Raw genomic sequence first — 21,785 nt, 5'->3', positions numbered from 1 at the left:
TCTGTGACATATGGCGAGCACATCACCCTACACAGAGGCAATACACTTTTTATTCAGCTCGGCACGGGAGCTTCACTAGAATAGACCACATTTTCACCAGGGTGGACCAGTTAGGAGACTTTGTGAATTCCTGTATTTTGGCCCGGGGGATATCAGATCATTCACCGGTGGGTGTCACTCTTAAAGGGGCGGCGACCACAAGGGCGGCCTTCCTGCGTATAGATGCATGGCGCCTCAAAGACGATTCTATAGCAGACAAAATGAGGAAGGGCTCTCAGTTGTACTTCGAAGAAATTCGGGGTTCGGTCGATTACCAGGTCATCCTGTGGGAAGTTTTCAAGGCCATTTTGAGGGGCTAAGTTCAGGTGCTGATAGCGGCGCAGAAGAAGGAAGAGGCGCTCCAGATAGCGCAGTTGTAGAGGGAGGTAGAGGCTTTGTAGTGGGAGGTGGGGGGGCCCATTGGTGGAGCACAGTCACATGCTTGCCCTCAAACAGTGGAAACTTCGCTCATTGGCGGAGGGTGAGGCACGGGCCTATTCCTTGGCCGTGCAGCATCAGATATACGGTGCGGGGGACAAAAGCATGAAATTGCTAGCTTGGCTGGAACAAAGAGATCGGGAGCGATCCTGGGTTGCGGAGGTGAGGACTGAGGCGGGAACCCTGGTATCGGCGGGCGTCGACATCGCGGAGGTCTTCGCGTCTTATTACGAGGCTGTGTTTACTCCGGTATGCACCAGATCCGAATCAGACTGCGAGGCGTTCCTTTGGGACTTCGCGCTTCCCACACTGTCTCAGGAGCAGACCGACAGCCTTGAGGCGGACCTCACGGTCCTGGAAATGCGCTCCAGGCTGGGAAGGCGCAGGGGCCCAACGGGCTCCAGGTAGAAATCTACAAACATCAGGCCAACGTCGTGATAGATCCCATGCGGCGCATGTTCCTAGAGGCGAGGCAGGAGGGAGTGCTCCTGCCACAACAGCGGGAGGCCACAATTGTGGTCATCCATAAGGCTGAGAAACCGGCGGACCACTGTTCTTTATATCGCCCCATCACCCTCATCAACGCTGAGGCCTAGGTCTTGGCCAAAGCCTTGGTGACGTGTCTTCTCGCGCTCCTGCTGATTTGGTGCATGTCAACCAGTCGGGATTTATGCCCCATAGGAGTACGCGTCACAATTTGAGGCGCCTCTATGGAGTGTTGTACATGGCCGAGGATGTGGGCGATACCCAAACGGCCTTGATGGCGCTGGACGCCTCAATGGCCTTCAACAGTATTGAATGGCCGTATCTGTTCATGGTCCTGCAGCGGCTGGGCTTTGGGCCGTTTTTTTGTGGGTGGGTGCGTCTGTTGTATGGGAGGCCTGTGGCAAGGGTGAGAGTGAACAGAGGTACGTCTCGGGTGTTCCCCTTGGGATGGGATACTAGGCAAGGGTGCCCCCTATTCCCTCTCCTATTCGCCCTGGCACTTGAGCCATTGGCCCATTGGATTCGTAGAGATCGGGCATTTTGGGATTGGCGCTCAAGGATGATTGGGAGGAGCGTATATCCTTATACACCGATGATATAGTCCTCTATATGGCTAGGCCCTATTATTCTATGGCACAGGCGCTTCACCTCTTTGAGTTATTTGGAAGTTACTCCAGCTATAGGATTAATTGGACTAAATCCTTGATATACCCTCTCTTGGGTGCCCCCCGAGGATCCCGTCCCTGGTGGTCACCGAGGGATTTAAATACCTTGGAGTGTATGTCACTCGGGACAGGGCAGAGTTCTTTGTCAAAAATCTGGAGCCGCACCTGGCTTCGTTGGCATTGGATGTCGCTCATTGGCGCTCCCTGCCCCTCACACTGATAGGGCGAGCCACGCTCTTTAAAATGCTGGCGTTGCCGCGCCTCCTCTATATCTTACAGAACTCACCATACCCAGTGCCAGACGGAGTGTTCAGGCGTATATCCCAGGCCTTGCGGACGCTGCTGTTAGATGGGGTAACCTGAGAATTGCACTTGGTAAGCTCACAAGGGGGGTGTACGATGGAGGGCTGGCCCTACCGGACGTGCGCTTGTACTACTGGGCGTCCCAACTCCAGGTCATCAATGATTGGGTCTATGTGGAGGCCTCGGAGCCAGTCTACACGGCGGACAGGTATGCCATGCCGGATGGTAACAGTGAACCTTCCCTGTATTCGCGAAAATTTCGGAGTGGCTTGCCCTCGCATGCTGGGGTGGTACTGCAGTGCTGGAGAGAGGCCAACAAATTTCTGGGATGGGCGGACACTATAACCGGCAGGACCCCGCTCTGGTTCGGGGACCAGTTGAAGGAGGTGAAGAGGCTCACTGGCTTCAAGGGCTGGAAGTTGATTGGAATCGAATACCTTGGGGATATTTGGAAGGGGGGGGCCCTCAGATCCTTTGAGTATCTTAAAAAAGAATACCAAAAGCATGACTCACAGTACTACCACTACCTGCGTCTTTCCCACGCTTTGCGCGCTCATATCCCATTGGAGACTTCAATTCCGGAGTAGTCGCCGATGGAGTACAGGCTCCTGCTAGACCCCATCTTGGAGAAATCCACGGCAACCATTTACTGGAAATTGATTAAAATGCCTGACCCCCTGCTGTCTCTGAGGGCGAAATGGAAAGCTGATATTGGCACCCTAGAAGACGATGATTGGCAGGATGCCCTGCAGAGCCCGCGTGAGATAGCAGTGCGGGTCCGGTTTCAGCTGGTCCAGTTCAAAATCTTGCACCGGGTGTACAACCCGCATACACGCCTGTTCTCGTGAGGCAGAAACCTGTCTCCTCTGTTTGCGAGGGGCTGTCAGGAAGAGGGGTCGTTCTTTCATATCTTTTGGGACCGCCCAAACGTGGTTCCTTTCTGGACCAGGGTGGCTCGCACTATCGAGATAGTCGTGGGTTTGTCAGTCCCGGTGGAGCCACAATGGTTTTTATTAATGATTAAAGGCCCGACGGATTGGTCACGGTATAACAAGATCTGGCTGGCCCTAGCGGCCGGGGTGGCTAAGAGAAACGTAGCCAGGAGCAGAGGGCACAGGAGGCACCACAATGGGTCCAGTGGCGATGAGATTTAGACTGGTGCCAGAGGGTGGGGGAAACACTCTACATGGCCAGGGGGTGTGTGAAGAAATGGAGGAAGATCTGGGGTCCCTGGCGGAAATATTGGAGGGGGGGAAGCGGGAGAAGGGTGACAGGCGGGATGCTGACTCGGAAATTGTGATTTGCCCTTGATTGTACTATGAACTGCTAAAGATTTCAAGATTATTGAATACTGTGATGTATATTGCGAGTCTGTGAGCAATGTTAATAAAAAGATTTCCCCCCCCCAAAAAAATTAACTGCATGTAGTAAAAAGTTTGCCATTTTTCCTTTCCAGAAACATTCTTCACTGGCTATTTTCCCAAAAATTTACAGGAATCAAACAAATGTGCCAGAAATGTTTGTGTGCATCGAAAGGCAACTTCTCAAAGTGAAGAACAACGGCCGCGTGAAAAAAACATTGGAAGTCAGTCAGCTGACCGGGGCCTTAATGGTTTTTACAGTTCCTTTAGCAGTTTGACGTTTTGTAACGCAGAATATTAAATGCTTGCGGCGATTACCCAATTTGATGGCAGCAAATCAAATGACCTTGCAGTGATAAAAGGCTGAATCTGCCCTACTGGGATGCCAGCCTGTAACCTGCAGGTAGGTTATTCATACCAGTTCAGTAGATGTGTGTCCTACACCATATCAGACATGGCTGTATTTCTGAGGTATGTTGCACTCTCTTCACCTGGAGTTAAAACTAACATCTTCCAAAGTTGTTAAAATACAAAATTAAAAGGCGAAAACTAGAAATAAAAACACTAACAGGTTACCTGCGGTGAGGTTGACGCACTTCGGTTTGGGGAATAGGTTGCTGGTAGGTCTGGATAGTCGACTGCATTCTTCACACGTGGCCTTTTGATGACATCGATGTATGTGGCGGGGAATATACCTTGCCGGTTAGTACCAGAAACCTTGCCTTCATACCAATTTTCATCCACTCGTCTGATTAATGTGATCCGCTCTCCCTGTGGGAAAAGATGTTAAAGCCAGAAGGCATGTGACGGTCAGTGCGCGCATTTCACTTTGGCACCAATTGAACTGCAAAGTACTAAGCAGACTCTAAAGCCACAAGTCATGAAGATGCATCACACTGGAGAGGATAAGCAACTACATGTTAGAAGTAGGAATGGAACAAGGCAAGACGTCAACTGCTAGCGCAGCTTTATGTTATGGAAACATTCTAGGCTTCTGTGTGCTAGCTACATCAAGGCAGAAAGATAGCAGATCCCAACACCCTCTGGAACTAGGGAGACCAGGCAACCCGGATTTCCCCGGACAATCTAGATTTTCCGAGGACGGTTCCGGTGTCCCCCCTTTTCATGTCCTGGTTTTTGGAACAAAGGTCAGGCTATTCTGCAGAGCAGACTAGAAAGGTACGCTCTCTTTTCACAGGGGCCTCTGCAGTCTCAAATAATTAAAGTACTACATCTGTTCCTGTCAGGCAGCACATGAGGAAACAAGCATGCTCCCAGCAGAGACACAGAGCCATAGCGCATATATATATATATATATATATATCCACCTTCCTCAGTACACTTCGGTACGCGATGCAATCCGAACAAAAACGTGTAATCCTTAAAGCTTGAAAGGTCGTTTTTAATCTTGCATCAAGCCAAAGCAAAAACCCAACCCTTCTTTTCCCATTTGTGGGCCCCTGAGGACCCCATCCCCCAGGGCCGGACCCCTATTTAATAAAATAAAGAAATAAAGGAGGGGTCTGCGTGGCCCTCCTCCTGAGGCCTCTATTAGCCCTGGGGCCCCATCCCCCGGGGCTCTACCTCTATTTTTATTTTACTTTATTTTGAGGGAGGAGGGCCGCGTAGCCCCCGTACTGGGCCACTTCTGGCCCCGGGAACCCCATCCCCCGGGGCCTGGCCAATCCGTTGGGGACCATGGGGGAAGCCCCAATGCCCCTGTGGTCCCACCGGCTCCCCGCCTCTTGCGGGAGCCGGCATTGCTTTTCCACAAGGGGAGCTGCTGACATGAAGCTCCCCTTGTGGAAAAGCAATCCTGCTTTGCTTCACTGAAGCGAGAGCAGGTTTCCCTGCTCTTGCTTCAATGAAGCAAAGCAGAGTTTGTTATGGCAGGGCGGGAGCCAAGCGGCTCCCGCCCTGTCATAGCAAACAGCAGTGTTCCGGCAGTGGGCACCCCGGGACACGGGGGTTGCAGTCCAAAGGGCCATCAAGGGCTCCAGGAGGGGGCCATACAGCCGCCCTCCCAACATTAGAAAACCCCCGGGTAGGTGGTGGTCCCCGGGGCAGTGTGGCCCCCCACACATTACGTTTTTTTAAAAAGCCCAGGGGAGGTGGCGGTCCCTGGGGCTGCAGGGGGGGGGCGCGTGCCCCCGCACATAATGAGCATAGTCCCAGGGATGTGGTGGTCCCCAGGGTCTGCGGGGGCCCCCGTGGGCCCCGCTATTATGTATTGACAATGCCCCAGGACCTGGCCCACACCCGGTCGGAAGGATTTGCGTCCCCAGCGAGAATTCCGCCGAAATTATACAAAAAAAATACTTTTTTTGGCCCTGGAGGTCCTTATGGGACCACCAGAGCTGGCCTAGGGGGTCAGGGTGTTTATACTTTGCCCCCTTTTTTAGTAGTTTTTTTATCGTTTTTTATATTTGTTTTACTGTTTTCTTGTGACTTGGCTCTACAGAGTCACAAAATGGCTGCCAACACTTCCTGGTTTGGAGTGTTGGCAGAGTGTAGCTCGTGCCCGGGAGGGTGCGCAAACCCTCCTCGGTGCTCAGATATTGAAACTTTATTTTTCTAATTTCTCAACAACTACTGAACAGATTTACACCATTTAATAAAAAGGGCTCTTTTGGAACCAAGGGCTACCTTTTTGCCAAATTTGGTGTAATTCTGTTCAGCAGTTCGGGCTGTAGCTTTGTCTAAAGTTTCCTATGGAGGACAGGTATCAAACCCATTCTTTTTCTAATTTCTCAGGAACTAATGAACAGATTTACACCATTTAAAGAAAAGGGCTCTTTCTGAACCACGACCTACCTTTTGCCAAATTTGGTGTCATTCTGTTCAGCAGTTTGGGCAGTAGCATTGTCTAAAGTTTCCAATGGAAAATAACATGGGGAAAACGCGTTTTGGGCCCCCCCTTTTTTCTCAGCCCCCGCTTGGTCGAATCACCCCAAAACTTTCAAGACAGAAGCTGACAGGAGCAGGCCACTTTTTTAAAAAGTTCGCGAACATTCATCAACCAGCGCCAAAGGTATTGGGAAAAGAAAAAACGCTTTTCCTATTGAAACTAGGTCCTAACTAAAATGTGTATATATATATATATATATATATATATATATATATATATATATATATATATATATATATATATATATATATAAAGGCTCCAGTTGCACCAACAAGCCGGTGCACTCGTAGGCGGGTGCTCTTCGCGGGGGTGCCCCTGCGATATAGATTCACGCTCTAAAAAACTCCCTTCAGTGTAAAAGAAGTCAGAAAGGAGGACTCAAGTCGGGGGGCGTAGAAGATTTTTACACCAAATGTCCAAATTTCATTAGGGAAAATACCCACAACGAATCTCATATTTTTAATGCAATCATCACCATGCCCGGTTTCGGTGGTTGCTTACGGGTAGTAAAGTGCATATTAATTATAAACATTTCAAATAAAGGCTTTCTGATCGTGTTGTATAAGTTGAATAACACAGCTGCTTAATAATAAGCGTATACAACCTCAGACGTCACATGTTGTATTAAAATGCAATGTCTTTCTACCACGTGATTCTATCTGTATGAATCCACACCATTGATTGGTGCTTGTCAGTTAAACCCAGAAACTCGGGAATAAAGCCATGAATCGGATATCAGTCGCATTACTAATGATGACATTGGTGTAAAAACTCTAAGACCGATATTTATCCTCGTTGTGGGTATTTTCCCTAATGAAATGTGGACATTTGGTGTAACATGATGGTTTTATATCATTATACACATGACCTTGTCATTGTAAACATTGGCGAATCTACCATGTTAAGATGGCCGACAATTATCCTCATGAATGTAAAGTCCTCTGCTGCCACTGGGCGTGTAGCTAAAGTGACGGCAAAGTAGTTAAAATGGCGTCCACGCGGCGTAACATAATGAAACTGACGAAGGAAACGAAATGCGTCTGTCTTGAACTGCTGCTGGCTGATTAAAAATCTTCTATGCTGCCCGACTTGAGTGCTCTTTTCTGACTTCTTTTACACTGAAGGGAGTTTTTTGGATCGTGAATATATATATAAACTTGATTTTCTGCTCGCTGGGAGTGGCGACATAAGGGGACTTGGGAGACTGGCTAGTTAACTCCACAACAGTGGTCATCGTGTCCTGCTTTGGTGACCGCGAGGAAGACTTCTATCATACCCTCCCCACCTCACCAACCCGGACAGCCACAATCACTAGGCTTTCTGGGAGTTGAAGTCCTCCAACTAAACCGGACTTCAACAGGTGAGCCTTATTGCTAGGGGGAGGAGCGGATCACGCCAGTACTTCATCGGAGGCAGCAGGATGAACACACAACGGATGAAGGCTCCCAGTGTTGGGTACTGAGGAAGCCACGACGGCGAAATGCATCTACCGCCACTGGGACTACCTGACGGTTAATAAAGCCCGTTTTCCATGTCCCCCCTGGGCTCCTGCTTCATTCATTTTCGGAGGAAGTTTCGTTAATATATATATATATATATATATATATATATATATATATATATATATATATATATATATATATATATCCAATCAAAACAGGAACCCCATTGATAGAAAGCCATGGGAAAGTAAATCAGCTCTTTTTGTTTAATCGGCAACTTTTGGCGCTTGAACTTTTATAAAGTGTTTCCTGGGCCAGGGGGCCTGCCAGCAAGTTGCTGATTAAACAAAAAGAGCTTATTTACTTTCCTGTGGCTTTCTATCAATGGGGTTCCTGTTTTGATTGGATTTAAACGGCCTACCCGGTCGTGAGAGGAAGCCCACTGCTGCTGCGGGTCCTTTCTGACACCACGTCTGTGTTGGAACTCGGGAAGGATTGCAAGCTGGTGCTTTGCAGGGAGTGGCCTGCTTGAAGCTCAAATCGGCATCTAAAAAGCAAGACAGGTGCCCGCTCAGACTTCACTTCAATCCACTGGGGACTTATTGTGTTTTAATTTGTAAGAAATGACAGCGCACCCACTGGGGATTATAACTTGGCACTACATGTTCCAGAAGGTCAGTGGGTGGGCCACGCCCACCAAGGCAGGTACGAACGAGATAAAGTGCGCAATGAACTGTGCTTACATTTCTTCTGATAACCTTCGCCATTGAGGAAGGTATTTCAATATCTCGAAACACGTTTGGCGCTTGAACTTTTATAAAGTGTTTCCTGGGCCAGGGGGCCTGCCAGCAATTTGCCGGTTAAACAAAAAGAGCTGATTTACTTTCCTGTGGCTTTCTATTAATGGGGTTCCTGTTTTGATTGTATATATATATATATATATATATATATATATATATATATATATATATATATATATATATATATATATATATATTGTCGCTCCAGGTTGTCCACCTCTTGAGTAGCACGCGAGCAGCAGCTTTATTTATGTGTAGGTGAGGACGGGGATCCGCTTGTAGACGCCGCTCCGTAATGGATCTGCCCGACGCGTTTCGAAGCTCCATCTGCTTCTCTTCAGGGGCTTTAACGGAAGCGGTGTGCGCACCCGCTACACTTCTCCAATTTCATATAACTCACCCGCCGATGGGAGGCTCCAATGAGGCTTCTGGGAAGTGTAGTGCGGAAAGCACACAATCAAGTCCTGTATGGACTCCACAAGTGGGCCCGTCCTCGATCCCATGTACGGCTGCTGCTTCACTGCCGTGACCCCCACGTTAACGGGGTGGTGCATACTCCGCGGCTGGACTGCCGCGTATAAATTGTCGCTCCAGGTTGTCCACCTCTTGAGTAGCACGCGAGCAGCAGCTTTATTTATGTGTAGGTGAGGACGGGGATCCGCTTGTAGACGCCGCTCCGTAATGGATCTGCCCGACGCGTTTCGAAGCTCCATCTGCTTCTCTTCAGGGGCTTTAACGGAAGCGGTGTGCGCACCCGCTACACTTCTCCAAATTCATATAACTCACCCGCCGATGGGAGGCTCCAATGAGGCTTCTGGGAAGTGTAGTGCGGAAAGCACACAATCAAGTCCTGTATGGACTCCACAAGTGGGCAGTCCAGCCGCGGAGTATGCACCACCCCGTTAACGTGGGGGTCACGGCAGTGAAGCAGCAGCCGTACATGGGATCGAGGACGGGCCCACTTGTTCAGTCCATACAGGACTTGATTGTGTGCTTTCCGCACTACACTTCCCAGAAGCCTCATTGGAGCCTCCCATCGGCGGGTGAGTTATATGAAATTGGAGAAGTGTAGCGGGTGCGCACACCGATTCCGTTAAAGCCCCTGAAGAGAAGCAGATGGAGCTTCGAAACGCGTCGGGCAGATCCATTACGGAGCGGCGTCTACAAGCGGATCCCCGTCCTCACCTACACATAAATAAAGCTGCTGCTCGCGTGCTACTCAAGAGGTGGACAACCTGGAGCGACAATTTATACGCGGCAGTCCAGCCGCGGAGTATGCACCACCCCGTTAACGTGGGGGTCACGGCAGTGAAGCAGCAGCCGTACATGGGATCGAGGACCGGCCCACTTGTGGAGTCCATACAGGACTTGATTGTGTGCTTTCCGCACTACACTTCCCAGAAGCCTCATTGGAGCCTCCCATCGGCGGGTGAGTTATATGAAATTGGAGAAGTGTAGCGGGTGCGCACACCGCTTCCGTTAAAGCCCCTGAAGAGAAGCAGATGGAGCTTCGAAACGCGTCGGGCAGATCAATTACGGAGCGGCGTCTACAAGCGGATCCCCGTCCTCACCTACACATAAATAAAGCTGCTGCTCGCGTGCTACTCAAGAGGTGGACAACCTGGAGCGACAATTTATACGCGGCAGTCCAGCCGCGGAGTATGCACCACCCCGTTAACGTGGGGGTCACGGCAGTGAAGCAGCAGCCGTACATGGGATCGAGGACGGGCCCACTTGTGGAGTCCATACAGGACTTGATTGTGTGCTTTCCGCACTACACTTCCCAGAAGCCTCATTGGAGCCTCCCATCGGCGGGTGAGTTATATGAAATTGGAGAAGTGTAGCGGGTGCGCACACCGCTTCCGTTAAAGCCCCTGAAGAGAAGCAGATGGAGCTTCGAAACGCGTCGGGCAGATCCATTACGGAGCGGCGTCTACAAGCGGATCCCCGTCCTCACCTACACATAAATAAAGCTGCTGCTCGCGTGCTACTCAAGAGGTGGACAACCTGGAGCGACAATTTATACGCTGCAGTCCAGCCGCGGAGTATGCACCACCCCGTTAACGTGGGGGTCACGGCAGTGAAGCAGCAGCCGCACACAGGAGGCCCAATACTGCACAGGATTCTTCATTTATTTCAGCCTTGCAACCTCATAGCACGAAGTAACCTTCCAAACTTCTAACGTTTCGGCCCCAGTCGGCCTTGTTCACAGGTGGAAGGAATAAATCAATTGCAAAGTGCGTTTCTGCGTGCTTTAAACGTTCACTGCATCACGTGCCTTCAAATAAGAATACAAATCCCATGCTGCACCGTTATTAATATATACAGGCAGTCCTCGAATTAAAGGCAAAAGTGCATTTGTGAAATGTTCTTTTGACAGTGCGACCTCTGCTCTTTCTTTTGGAGGAGCTACTATGTGATATTTTACGCGCCCTGTTGCGACCTCTGCTCTTTCTTTTGGAGGAGCTACTGTGTGATATATATATATATGCAAAAAACAGGCCAGGCCAGATATAGAGTAGTCCTACTTTATGTTTGGGCTGTCCCGGTTTTTCCTATTCAAAATCTGGTCCCCAATCTAGAGCCTTAATGCCTATTTTCTACTGTGCACTGCAATGAATGCGTATTTCTGATTACTAGGTCCCGCCGCCACAGGGCATGCTCTCTGCAACAAGACGTACTGTTTACAACTCAGTGGGCTTACAACGTGCCAACAGCATACCATTAGTTATTTTTCTTGGCCCTCTTACTTGCAATGTTTATATTGCTTAGCTCTCCGTAGGCTTCCCTTCCTTTCTTGTATTAGCTCCTCCCTGGAGCATTGACCAAGTATATGTTCTTACTCGTCTTTTTTCAGTGCACCTGCTTCTTATGATGCTCTCACCATATTAGCTGTCTCTATTGACACTTTAGTTATTTACACCCACAACTGTACTACTCTATGGCACTCTAGTCTATGCTACTCCACTCCACTCTACACCACTGCAGTCTTCATCACCCTATGCCTCTCCACTCTACGTCATTCTACTCTACACCACTTCACTCTATGCCACTCTACTTTACACCATTCCGCTCTACAGCACCCTATGCTATTCTACTCTATGCCACTCCACTCTGCACAATGCCACTCTATAGCACTCTACCCTACTCCACTATACACTACTCTACTCTATGCCACTCTAAAGTATACAACTAAACTCCACTCTACTCTACACCATGCAAAGCAATTTAGTCTACACCACTCCACACAACTGTCACTCTGTAGCACTCCATTCGATTCCCCTGCACTCTACTCTACACCACTATATGCCACTGTACTGCACACCACTCTAGTGGAGAAGTGTGGCTCAATGGTTAGAGCGGCAGACCCTGATGCAGAGGTCTAGCCGGGACCAGGGTTCAATTCCCCGCCTCAGCGGGTCTTGGGCTCAAAATTCCACGGACCTGATAATTCTTGCCTCTGTGCATATTCCAATCATGGAGTTCCACTCTGCAACTCTGGGCAATAGCTTGCTTAATCTCCACAACGGCCCCCACAACGCTAAGGATGCCTGGCCTCCACCTTGGGGGTGCCCAGGAGTGGACGCCTCACAGGGAAAGCCAGGATGGGTTCCACAGCGGTATTGGTACAAGCGCCTTGAGACCCTTGCGGGTGAGTAGTGCGCTATACAAGTATCAATTTACAATTTTCTTCACTCAACCCCACTCGATTCCACTCCACTCAAAGTGACTCTGCTCCATGCCACTCTACTCCACTCCACTTAATGCAACTCTACACCACTCCACTCTACACCACTCTACTCTCTGATGCTCTACTTTACACCAATCCACTCTATGGCATTCTACTCTATGTCACTCTATACAACTCCACACAATGCCACTCTACTCTGCACCACTCTACCCCACTTCACACACTGCAAATCTATGCCTCTCCACTCCATGCTACTCTGCTCTACGCCACACCACTCTATGCCACTCTATCATTTCACGCCAATTCACTCAACTCCACTCTACTACACGCCTCTTTCAGCTACTCTACACTTTCAATGCCATTGCTCTACTCTAGGCCACTCTACACCACTATACCCCACTCTACACCATTCCACTGTACTCCACTCCACACAGTGCCGCTCTACGCAACTTCACTCTACTGGAGAAGTGTGGCTCAGGGGTTAGAGGCGGCAGACCCGGAATCTGAGATCGGTCCTGGACCAGGGTTCAATTCCCCGCCCCGGCGGGTCTTGGGCTAAAAATTCCACGGACTCGATAATTCTCGTCCCGGTGCCTTCTCAACTCACGGTTTCACACTCTGCGTCTCTGGGCAATAGCTTGCTTAATCTCCACAACGGCCCCTCGCGGCGGGATGCCTGACTTTCACCTTGTGGATACCCTGCTATCTCACAGGGGAATACCAGGACGGGTTCCCTAGGCAAGCGCCAGGATGCCCTTGTGGTGACAGGTTGCGCTATATAAGTATACCTACATTTACACCCCTCTACACCATCCCATTTTACTCTACGACACTCCACTCCTCACACTGCACCCCTATGCCACTCCACTCTACGACACTCCATGCCACTCTACACGACTCCACTCTACTTTACACCACTCTACTCCATTCTAAATCAATCTAATCTATGTCACTTTACTCTACACCACTCCATATCATTCCACGCCACACTACACCACCCCACTCTAAGCTACTCCAGGTCACTCCACACAATGCCTCTCTATGCCACTCAACTCTACACCATTCTACTCTATGCTACTTTACTGTACACCACTCTACTCTACTCTACACCACTCTACCAGATGCCACCCACTCCACTCTATGCCACTCCCCTCCATGCCACTCTACTCTAATCTTCTCTATGCCAATGTAGTCTACACCATACCACTAACTTTAGTCATATGGAACAGCAGCCACAGCGCTGTACAACATGGCTAAAAGACAATGGCAAAGCCAATAGGTCATACATGGGCGAGACCTATTTTCTTTACCAAAGCCTGGTGTTCCTTCTGGTAACATTGCCATTGTGAATTGCCATGACTAGATCTTCACTGTCCCGAAGAATTCCAAATGCAGTTACCAAACAGGGTGGAATGTGTCTGTGATTGTTCAACACGGTCTGTGAAATATTAGTTGATGACTTTCAGGCAAATGCAAAAAGTGGGTTTATATGGTCATTTTGGTACCAGCATTTTCATGAAACCATTGAAGTAAATAAGAGTTGACAAAGACTCTACTACTACACTAGAAGAAGAGGGAGTGCTTCAGAAGTGGACTGAGGAGCATTGGTTGAGCTGCCTGTGGTCCCAGAGCTGCGAGTGCTTCAGATAAGGGCTGATGAGCATTGGTTGAGCTGTCTGTGGGCCCGTACAGAGTGCTTCAGATCAGGACTGAGGAACGTTCCATATTACCAAATAGGCCGAGTAGGCACCAGCCTGTGGGCCCGCTCCTGGTAGGGGTCCTGCGACACCAGATCAAAATAATATTCATTTGATCTTGAAAGAAATAACAATCAAGCTTCCTTAAATTGTTTCCAAAAGATAGAAAAAAATTAATCGACTCAAAGAAACGAAAACTTTACATTAAAGAATCTATAGAGAAAATGTAATGTAATTCACCCATTGAATATTGACAGTTTTTTGGGTTTATTATTTTTTTTAATGTTTGTTTAATAACATTAATAGTTGTAAATGTTTAGTTTTATGTAATAAAATTGTTGGTAGGTAAAATTAAAAAAGTATTAGGAGATAATTTGCGAAGGGGGGGCCGACATTTCGACTGTCTAGGGGTCCCTACAGGGTTTAATCTGGTACTGCTGATGAGCATTGACTGAGCTGTCTGTGGGCCATGAGCTGGGAGGGCAGGGGCAGGACCAAATTAAACACCAAAATTGAATAATTCATGGGCAAGTAAAGGCAAATTATGTGCCAACTGATGCACATTTTGTGATAGAATTACTTAATTATTTTGACATTTTTACACTTCTTAACTCTGCCTGGGCAAATGCTTCACCTCAGCAGGACCTGTTTAAAACCCAAATATAGGGAAAAGAAACAGAAAGGTGACTAGTCAACCATTGTGAAGGGCTTTACACTGCACAAAAATATGTCTTGACATGCTTTTAGTAACTGTTGATCCATTTGAGTGAGAAACTAAATGTGTTTGTTAAATCTGGGGCTATGCGGAAGATGATTGTTATTGTGGCAAATGCGTCAAATCCATAATTATGCAGAAAAACTCCATAGCTGTAAAAGTGTACACGTTCAGTCTGTTTTTCTAATGGAAAGAGGCGTTTCCAGAAGCCCTTTAATGTGAACATAAGATAAAAACGAAACTGAAGACAAGTTTTGGAACATATCATACAAGCTTGTACATTCTTTTGTACTCTGGGAGGTAGAAATGACAGTACTAATAAATAGTACTCTAGTATGTCCAAGCAAGATACAAATGTTTCTTTCCATGCTCTATAATTTGATTTTCCTTGGAACACAATTTGGTATACCCATAACACATAAGACAGTCGTCCACGATTGAATCATTTCCATGGTCCAAGTTTATATGTAAGTATTCATGTATGTGTGTAAATGGTATTTATACAGTAAAACCAATGGAAAAGGAAGTGTAGTGCAGTACAGACAAGTATAAAGTCAAAGAGCGATAGGGAAGGAATTTAATTTGAGGATTATTAATGCATTGTGGGGCATAATCAAAAGTAGAAAGGGCTATAGACGAAACGCAGAAAAATAAGGCACCTGGACCCGATGGGGTCCCTGCAGATATCTTTAAGTGCGATTCAAAACTATGGTCAAAAATCCTGAGTAAGGTCTTTAATGCAATAAATCACAGGAACATTCCATCATCCTGGAAAGAGTCTATTATCGTCCCAGTATTTAAGAAGGGGGACCGCTCAGACCCGGCGTGTTACCGCCCAATTTCTTTAATCGATTCTTTTGTTAAAATCCTGGGGCGGGTCATCTTGCGTAAATTACAGAACTGGCTCGATGACAAAGGGATCTTATCAAATGTCCAATATGGATTCCGATCCAGAAGAAGTACTTTGGATCAGTGTCTTAATTTACAACTGTTAGTGGACAAATACACTGTTTCTAGGGAAGGGTCCTTATATCTGGGTTTTATGGACCTTTCCTCGGCCTTTGATCTTGTGAATCGCCCAAAACTGTGGCAGATCCTAACTGATTTGGGTCTTGATCCAACCTTGGTAAACTTCCTGGCGGACTTACTCTCTGGTTTGCGGGCATCCGTCAGGGTAAACATAGAGGGGCGCTGTTCTAGCTACTTTCACTCAGATAGGGGAGTCAGGCAGGGGTGTATTATGGCCCCTCTCTTATTCACGATTTATATAAATGCCCTTGAATCGGTGCTCAAGGAGGTGAAGGCAGATATACCACATGCAGGAGATCTGGGCATACCGGTTCTCCTGTATGCGGATGACGCTGTCCTTTTCTCGCGAACTGGGGTGGGGCTTCAACGCCTGCTGGACGCTTTTGGAGTTTTTATGAACTCATTAGACCTTAAAATTAATGTAAAAAAATCACATATCATGATAACTGGGAAATGTTCTCGAAAGAAGAACGTGAAAACCTTCTTTTGTGGTAGTGAAGAACTAAGTAGAGTTCCAACATTTCCTTACCTAGGCATTATTTTTGAGGAGAATTGGCGGTGGGGCACACAGATTAAAGCAAGAAACACTGCCCTCGCAAGATCCTCTATGGCCATTATGGCATTTAGGAAAAAGGCTTGGGGGAAGGCCTATAGAAGCAGTGTTAAATATCTATAAAGCAAAATGTCTGGCGGTAGCGACATATGGTTGTTCATTATGGGGACACGGTGCGACAGACTCCCTGCAAATTTACTGGAAATAAATTTCTGAGATCAATTCTATCAGTACCACAGTCAACCCCTTCTTTCTCTGTGCATTCAGAGTTGGGTGTTGGCTTTATTACTGATTTACTAAAGGTAGCGCCGTTAATAACCTGGCTAAAGACATGGCTAAAGGAAGAACTATCCTTGAACCACTCCATACTCAGGGATTGTCTCCACTTAGACAATGCAAACAAAATAAAGTGTTTTTCTTACGTTAAACAAGGCTTTCAGGACATCGGAAGACCAGAGCTCTTTCTTGAGCCAGAAAATATAACCGCTAAAGATGTAGCATTAGCAAAGGTGGCAACACTAGAGAGGCTGTCAGTATGTAGAGAAGAGAAGGAACTTAGAAAAACTACTGTTAGATCTAATTTTATGATTTCTAATTCTACAGGTCTTGAGCCCTACCTGGCCTTCGTTAATAAACCCTATCATAGATTTCTTTTAACGCGTTTTCGCTTAAATCTAATTAATTTTAATCTAGGTCAACTAACGGCATGGTGTACCCCTGATCATGCGCCCCCGTGTTCCTGTGACAATTTCTCTAAGCAGGACACAATGCATTTTTTAATGTTCTGTAGCCATTACATGGCGGTAAGGAGGAAGTTTCTTGTTCCTATTCTTAAGGAAGCAGGGTTTATTCAGGTGAGGCCTGCTCTCCTATATTTGCAACTATTAAATAGCCCCAGGGTCATCTTCTATTTTGCAAGTTTCTTGGTGGGGGCTGCTAGGAAGAGGAAAAAGATAATGAATCCCCACACTTGACTGTATTTTTATAATCTGTGTTCATGCTGCTCTGTATAGTACACACCTTGTATATGTATCAACCTTTTTTAAATGTTTTTAATATTTTTAATATTTCTCTAACTATTTTATATTTATGAAACTTGTAAAATTTTGTGAATTTTTTAAGTACGTAACTGTAATTTTTAGATTGATCAATACTGTCTTTTTATGATATTGAATTATCGAATAAAGTACTTTGACTGACTGACTGATACAAATGTGTCTTTCCATGCTCTATAATTTGATTTTCCTTGGAACACAATTTGGTATACCCATAACACATAAGACAGTCGTCCACGATTGCTTCATTTCCATGGTCCAAGTTTATATGTAAGTATTCATGTATGTGTGTAAGTGGTATTTATACAGTAAAACCAATGGAAAAGGAAGTGTAGTGCAGTACAGTCTCAAAGACAAGTATAAAGTCAAAGAGCGATAGGGAAGGAATTTAATTTGAGGATAATTAATGCATTGTGAGGCATAATCACAATGAAGTGGCGGAGCACGGCATTGCCTCCTTGGCTAATCACCGCACTTCGCCACTTCAGAAACGCAGGGCTGCACGATATTTACAACAATATGGTGCAACTCTGCGTTTCCCCCGGCGCTGGAGCTACATTTATCAGCCTAGCGCCAACGCAGGCACCCTTACACCATAGTGCAGGGGTGTCTGCATTGAAGGGAAGATTGTTTATGTGCAGGAAGGCCTCACTTCTATTTTTCAGCTGCACTTGATATTATATAAGCATCTTTATTCGATTCACAGAATCATTAAAGCAATTAAAACAATACATTTCCGTTAAAAAAAATATACAAAAAGCAAGGGTCCATCTTCATTTCAGTTGGCAAGCAGTATCTAAAGTGCAATTTTATAATTTTAGCAACATATACATTAGATTTTTTTAAAGTGCATAGTGCCTAACATTAAAATCTCTAAAGTGCAATTTTATAATTTTAGCAACATGTACAAAACTTTTTGAAGGGCATGATACTCATCAATCTCTTCCTAGTTACAACAAGAAAATTTTAAATTACTACTCTGGATCAAACGTAAGTATTAATTTCAGAGACAGTAACAACATTTTGATTATGTAAAGTGCAAGTGCCTCACACAAATTTGTCATTAATGATGAATTTTAGCAATCAAATACGAAAATATTTGATTGACATTATACGCAAATACTAAAATTGGAAGTAACAATCTTTATATAGAATCATATATAGAATCATAGGGCTGAGATTTGTCCTTTTTCACTATTGAGGTTAAAACTTCAAACCTGGCTTACATCTAATAAAATTAGCTGTCAATAAGAATCTACTCGTTCCAAATACAATCAACTTAGAAGTGTCTGACTTTAAGAAACGCAGCATTTCAATGTATTTCCTAATGCACAGATTCCTACTTTAAGGCTTTATCCATTTTTTCCTTGGGTTTTCATATAACGGACAAAAGAATAGTACATGGACAAGATCCTGTTCTCTTCCTAGAGAGCACAGGGTGCATATAGAATCATTATTCTCACCATCCTTTTTCCCCCATTGAGATGTAAATGCCTTAATTTGCAACGTACTGTATCTAAATTTTAGATACATCACTTTGGCAAGTAAGGGCTCCATCTCGTCTAGGAAAGATTCAAAGCAGGGGCTTATTTTGAAACTCAGAAACTGGGTTATGAGTGGGCCATAATTGCAATTTAATGTGGCACTCTGCTCAATGTAATTCCAAAAGATGGTTTTGCATTCCTGTTTGGATTCAGGTGTGAGCAAGTCAGGGTGTTCCCAGAACCTGGTGAAGCCCAAATCCAGAAACCATCAACGGATATGGACCAGCCATGTAAAGGTAACAAAAGGGTCAAGAGTGATCAATTCACTTAAAGCCTGTCTATATGTTTGCAATTCCTCTGTGGTCCATATTCTGATCCAGTATGAAAGGGTTATCCAAATAGCCCTGTGCTCGATCTGCCTAATGCCCAAATCAAGCATAAGGGGGAATCACAGGTGTATTCTGTGGTAGGGCAGTAAACCTTCTCATAATTTTGTTTTCCCCTATCGTGAGTGGTAAGAGGGCCACCCCGTCCCCCCCCCATAACTCTGAGCCATATAAAGCGGCTCCTTGAACCCAAGATTTATAAACTTGAAGTGCACGAGTAATAGCTTTGGACGAGGTGGCGAAAAGCTTTTTTGTAATTGGAGCTGCATTTTGTATAAGGTCCGAATTTGTGGACAGTTTTTTGAAACCACTAGTAGTTAACATTCCCTCATATATTCGTGATACTATGGATGTCTTGAATAAGATTCAGGATATTTAAATGGGAAGAGGGGATGTTATTGGTAACATTTGATGTGGTGGGTTTATATACCTGCATCAATAACAACAGAGGTGAAGAGGCATTGGGAAATTTTTTGAGTAATCGAAGTGCGAGTTTGAGACAGCACTCCATGATGTTAGTAGAGATGAGTAAGCTGATTCTTACTAATAATTATTTTCTTTTTCAAGCTAATTGGTATCACCAGAAGAGAGGCACTGCGATGGGCTCCAGATTTGCTCCCTCTTACGCCAACCTCTTTATGGGGTGGTTTGAGAGGGAGCATGCCTGGGGCCGCACTGCCTCAAAATGGACAGACTTGGTCCTTTTCTGGGCTAGATTTATTGACGATATTGTCCTAATTTGGAGAGGTTCTGTGACAGATATACACAAATACTTTAATTTTCTGAATGTCAATGATTTTAATGTCACATTGACGATGAATTACAGTTCGAGAGAAATCGAATATTTAGATGTGGTGTTGATGGCGGAGGGTGACAGGATTACAATAAAGTGTTTAGAAAAACCACGGCCACGAATTCTATACTGCAGGCGGATAGATTTCATCCCGCATCAGTAATCTCTGGGATTCCATATGGGGAAATGGCCTGTTTGCGGAGAAATTGTAGTTGTGAAGGAGAATTTAACCGTGAATTGTAGAATTTACAGGACAGGTTAAAAATGAGGGGTTACCAAACTCATAAATTAACTACAGCAAGGGATAGGATTTTGGAACGGGACAGAGGAGCGACTTTGTCTCAGAAGATTAGAACTAGAACTGAGAGAAAACTCACATTTGTGACAACTTATTGTTCTCAAAAGGACTTGATAAGGAGGGCACTGGGTAAAAACTGGAATCTACTCAAGGGAGTACCCGGATTAACCGGTTTAGTGGGTGATAAGCCAATGATGACCTATAAAAGAGGGATGACGATCAAAGAGAAAGTGACTAGGAATTACGTTCAACCAGTTATCTTTTGTGAAAGCTGACTGAAGATGAACACATGTTTAAGAATAAAAGAAAAATCAACGATCAATTTTCACCAGTTTTGAAGAGCATTTATACCAACTGTTGATAGTCTAAATCATATTATGAAAGTGATATATTATTCCAATTGATTGAGCATACACCTTGCAATTTTTGAATATTTTGTATAAGGATCGATTTGGATTTCATAATCTGAGGATTCCATGATAGTTTGGAGTCAACAGTTACCCCAAGATATACAAAATTTGGAACACGCTCCAGAGTTACTCCATTTAACTGCAATTTGTTTTTTAAACATTTTTTAGGTCTGATAGTCATATATTTCGTTTTTGGTGGATTTATTTCCAGACACTTTTGCCTGCAGTACACATCCAATGAATTTAGGAGATTTTGGAGACCCTTAGGTGTTTGAGATAACAAGATGTTATAATCAGCAAAGGTTTACGCACAGATATGTTCCCCTCCCAATTTCGGGGAATCATGATTGGCATTTTTTAGGGCCTCTATCATATCATTGAAGTACAAGAGGAATAGGGTTGGCGCCAGGACTCAGTCCTGACGCAAGCCCCTTTTTACTGGTATCTCTTCTGTCAATTCTCCCCCTTTCCCCCACCGCATTTTCGCATATGTGTTCTCATGGAGCCTAACTAGCTGGATTACTATGTTGCTTGAAACCCCTTGCTGAAGTAGGTTTGCCCATAGTAGGTCTCTAGGAATGGAATCAAATGCAGCATTTAAATCTATAAAGGCCACATATAGATTTCCATGTCTTAACCGTGTGTATTTCCATGATATAATTATTAATCTAAAGACCTGGTCTATGGTACTTATTTCTTTCTAAAACCAGCTTGACATGGGGAGAGCACATTATTATCTATAATCCATTCATTTAGCCTGTCTAAAATCTGTTTTGCATAGACCTTTTGTAATATATCTAACAGGCTAATGGGTCTATAATTAGCGAGATCGTCCCTAGAGCCTTTCTTATAAATCGGGACAATCTCCGCTCCCTTCCATGACTTAGGGATGGGTTGGCCTCTAGCAATTTCATTACAGAGGAGATTAATGTAAGGAGCCCAAACATCTGTCTCATGTTTAAATAAATCACCCAGGATCTTATCAGGTCCCGGTGCTTTAGAGGGTTTTATAGCCGCTATTGCCTTCAATGTGTCTGCCATTCTGACTTGGAGAGGTATAGTTTGGTTCGATGATAAAAATATAACAATGTTAACTAGAGAGACTTCAATTCGGTTGGGCAGGGAGAGCGTATAAGTGGGCAAAGTGGTTATACCAGGACTTAGGATCCAGATTATAGTCTTGAACAGGAACATTTGCCTTGGTGTTATTTGCAATAATCCTCCAGAACAGA

The 21,785-nt window shown here is 45.5% G+C and overlaps 1 protein-coding gene across 33 annotated transcripts in view; it reads right to left on the bottom strand.

Annotated features, from left to right (window-relative positions):
• SORBS1 (sorbin and SH3 domain containing 1) overlaps positions 1 to 21,785 on the bottom strand; it is a 1,099,691-nt gene that overhangs the window by 89,671 nt on the left and 988,235 nt on the right. For all 33 annotated transcript variants that reach the window (XM_086922349.1, XM_086922367.1, XM_086922341.1 and 30 more), the window contains one exon: positions 3,869 to 4,063. In XM_086922349.1, coding sequence (XP_086778475.1) covers positions 3,869 to 4,063 — 195 coding nt within the window. The remainder of the gene's footprint in view (positions 1 to 3,868; positions 4,064 to 21,785) is intronic.

The sequence above is a fragment of the Lissotriton vulgaris genome, chromosome 5, assembly GCF_964263255.1.
Source record: "Lissotriton vulgaris chromosome 5, aLisVul1.2, whole genome shotgun sequence".
Lineage (NCBI taxonomy): Eukaryota > Metazoa > Chordata > Amphibia > Caudata > Salamandridae > Lissotriton > Lissotriton vulgaris.
This window is presented reverse-complemented; position numbering and strand designations above follow the sequence as displayed.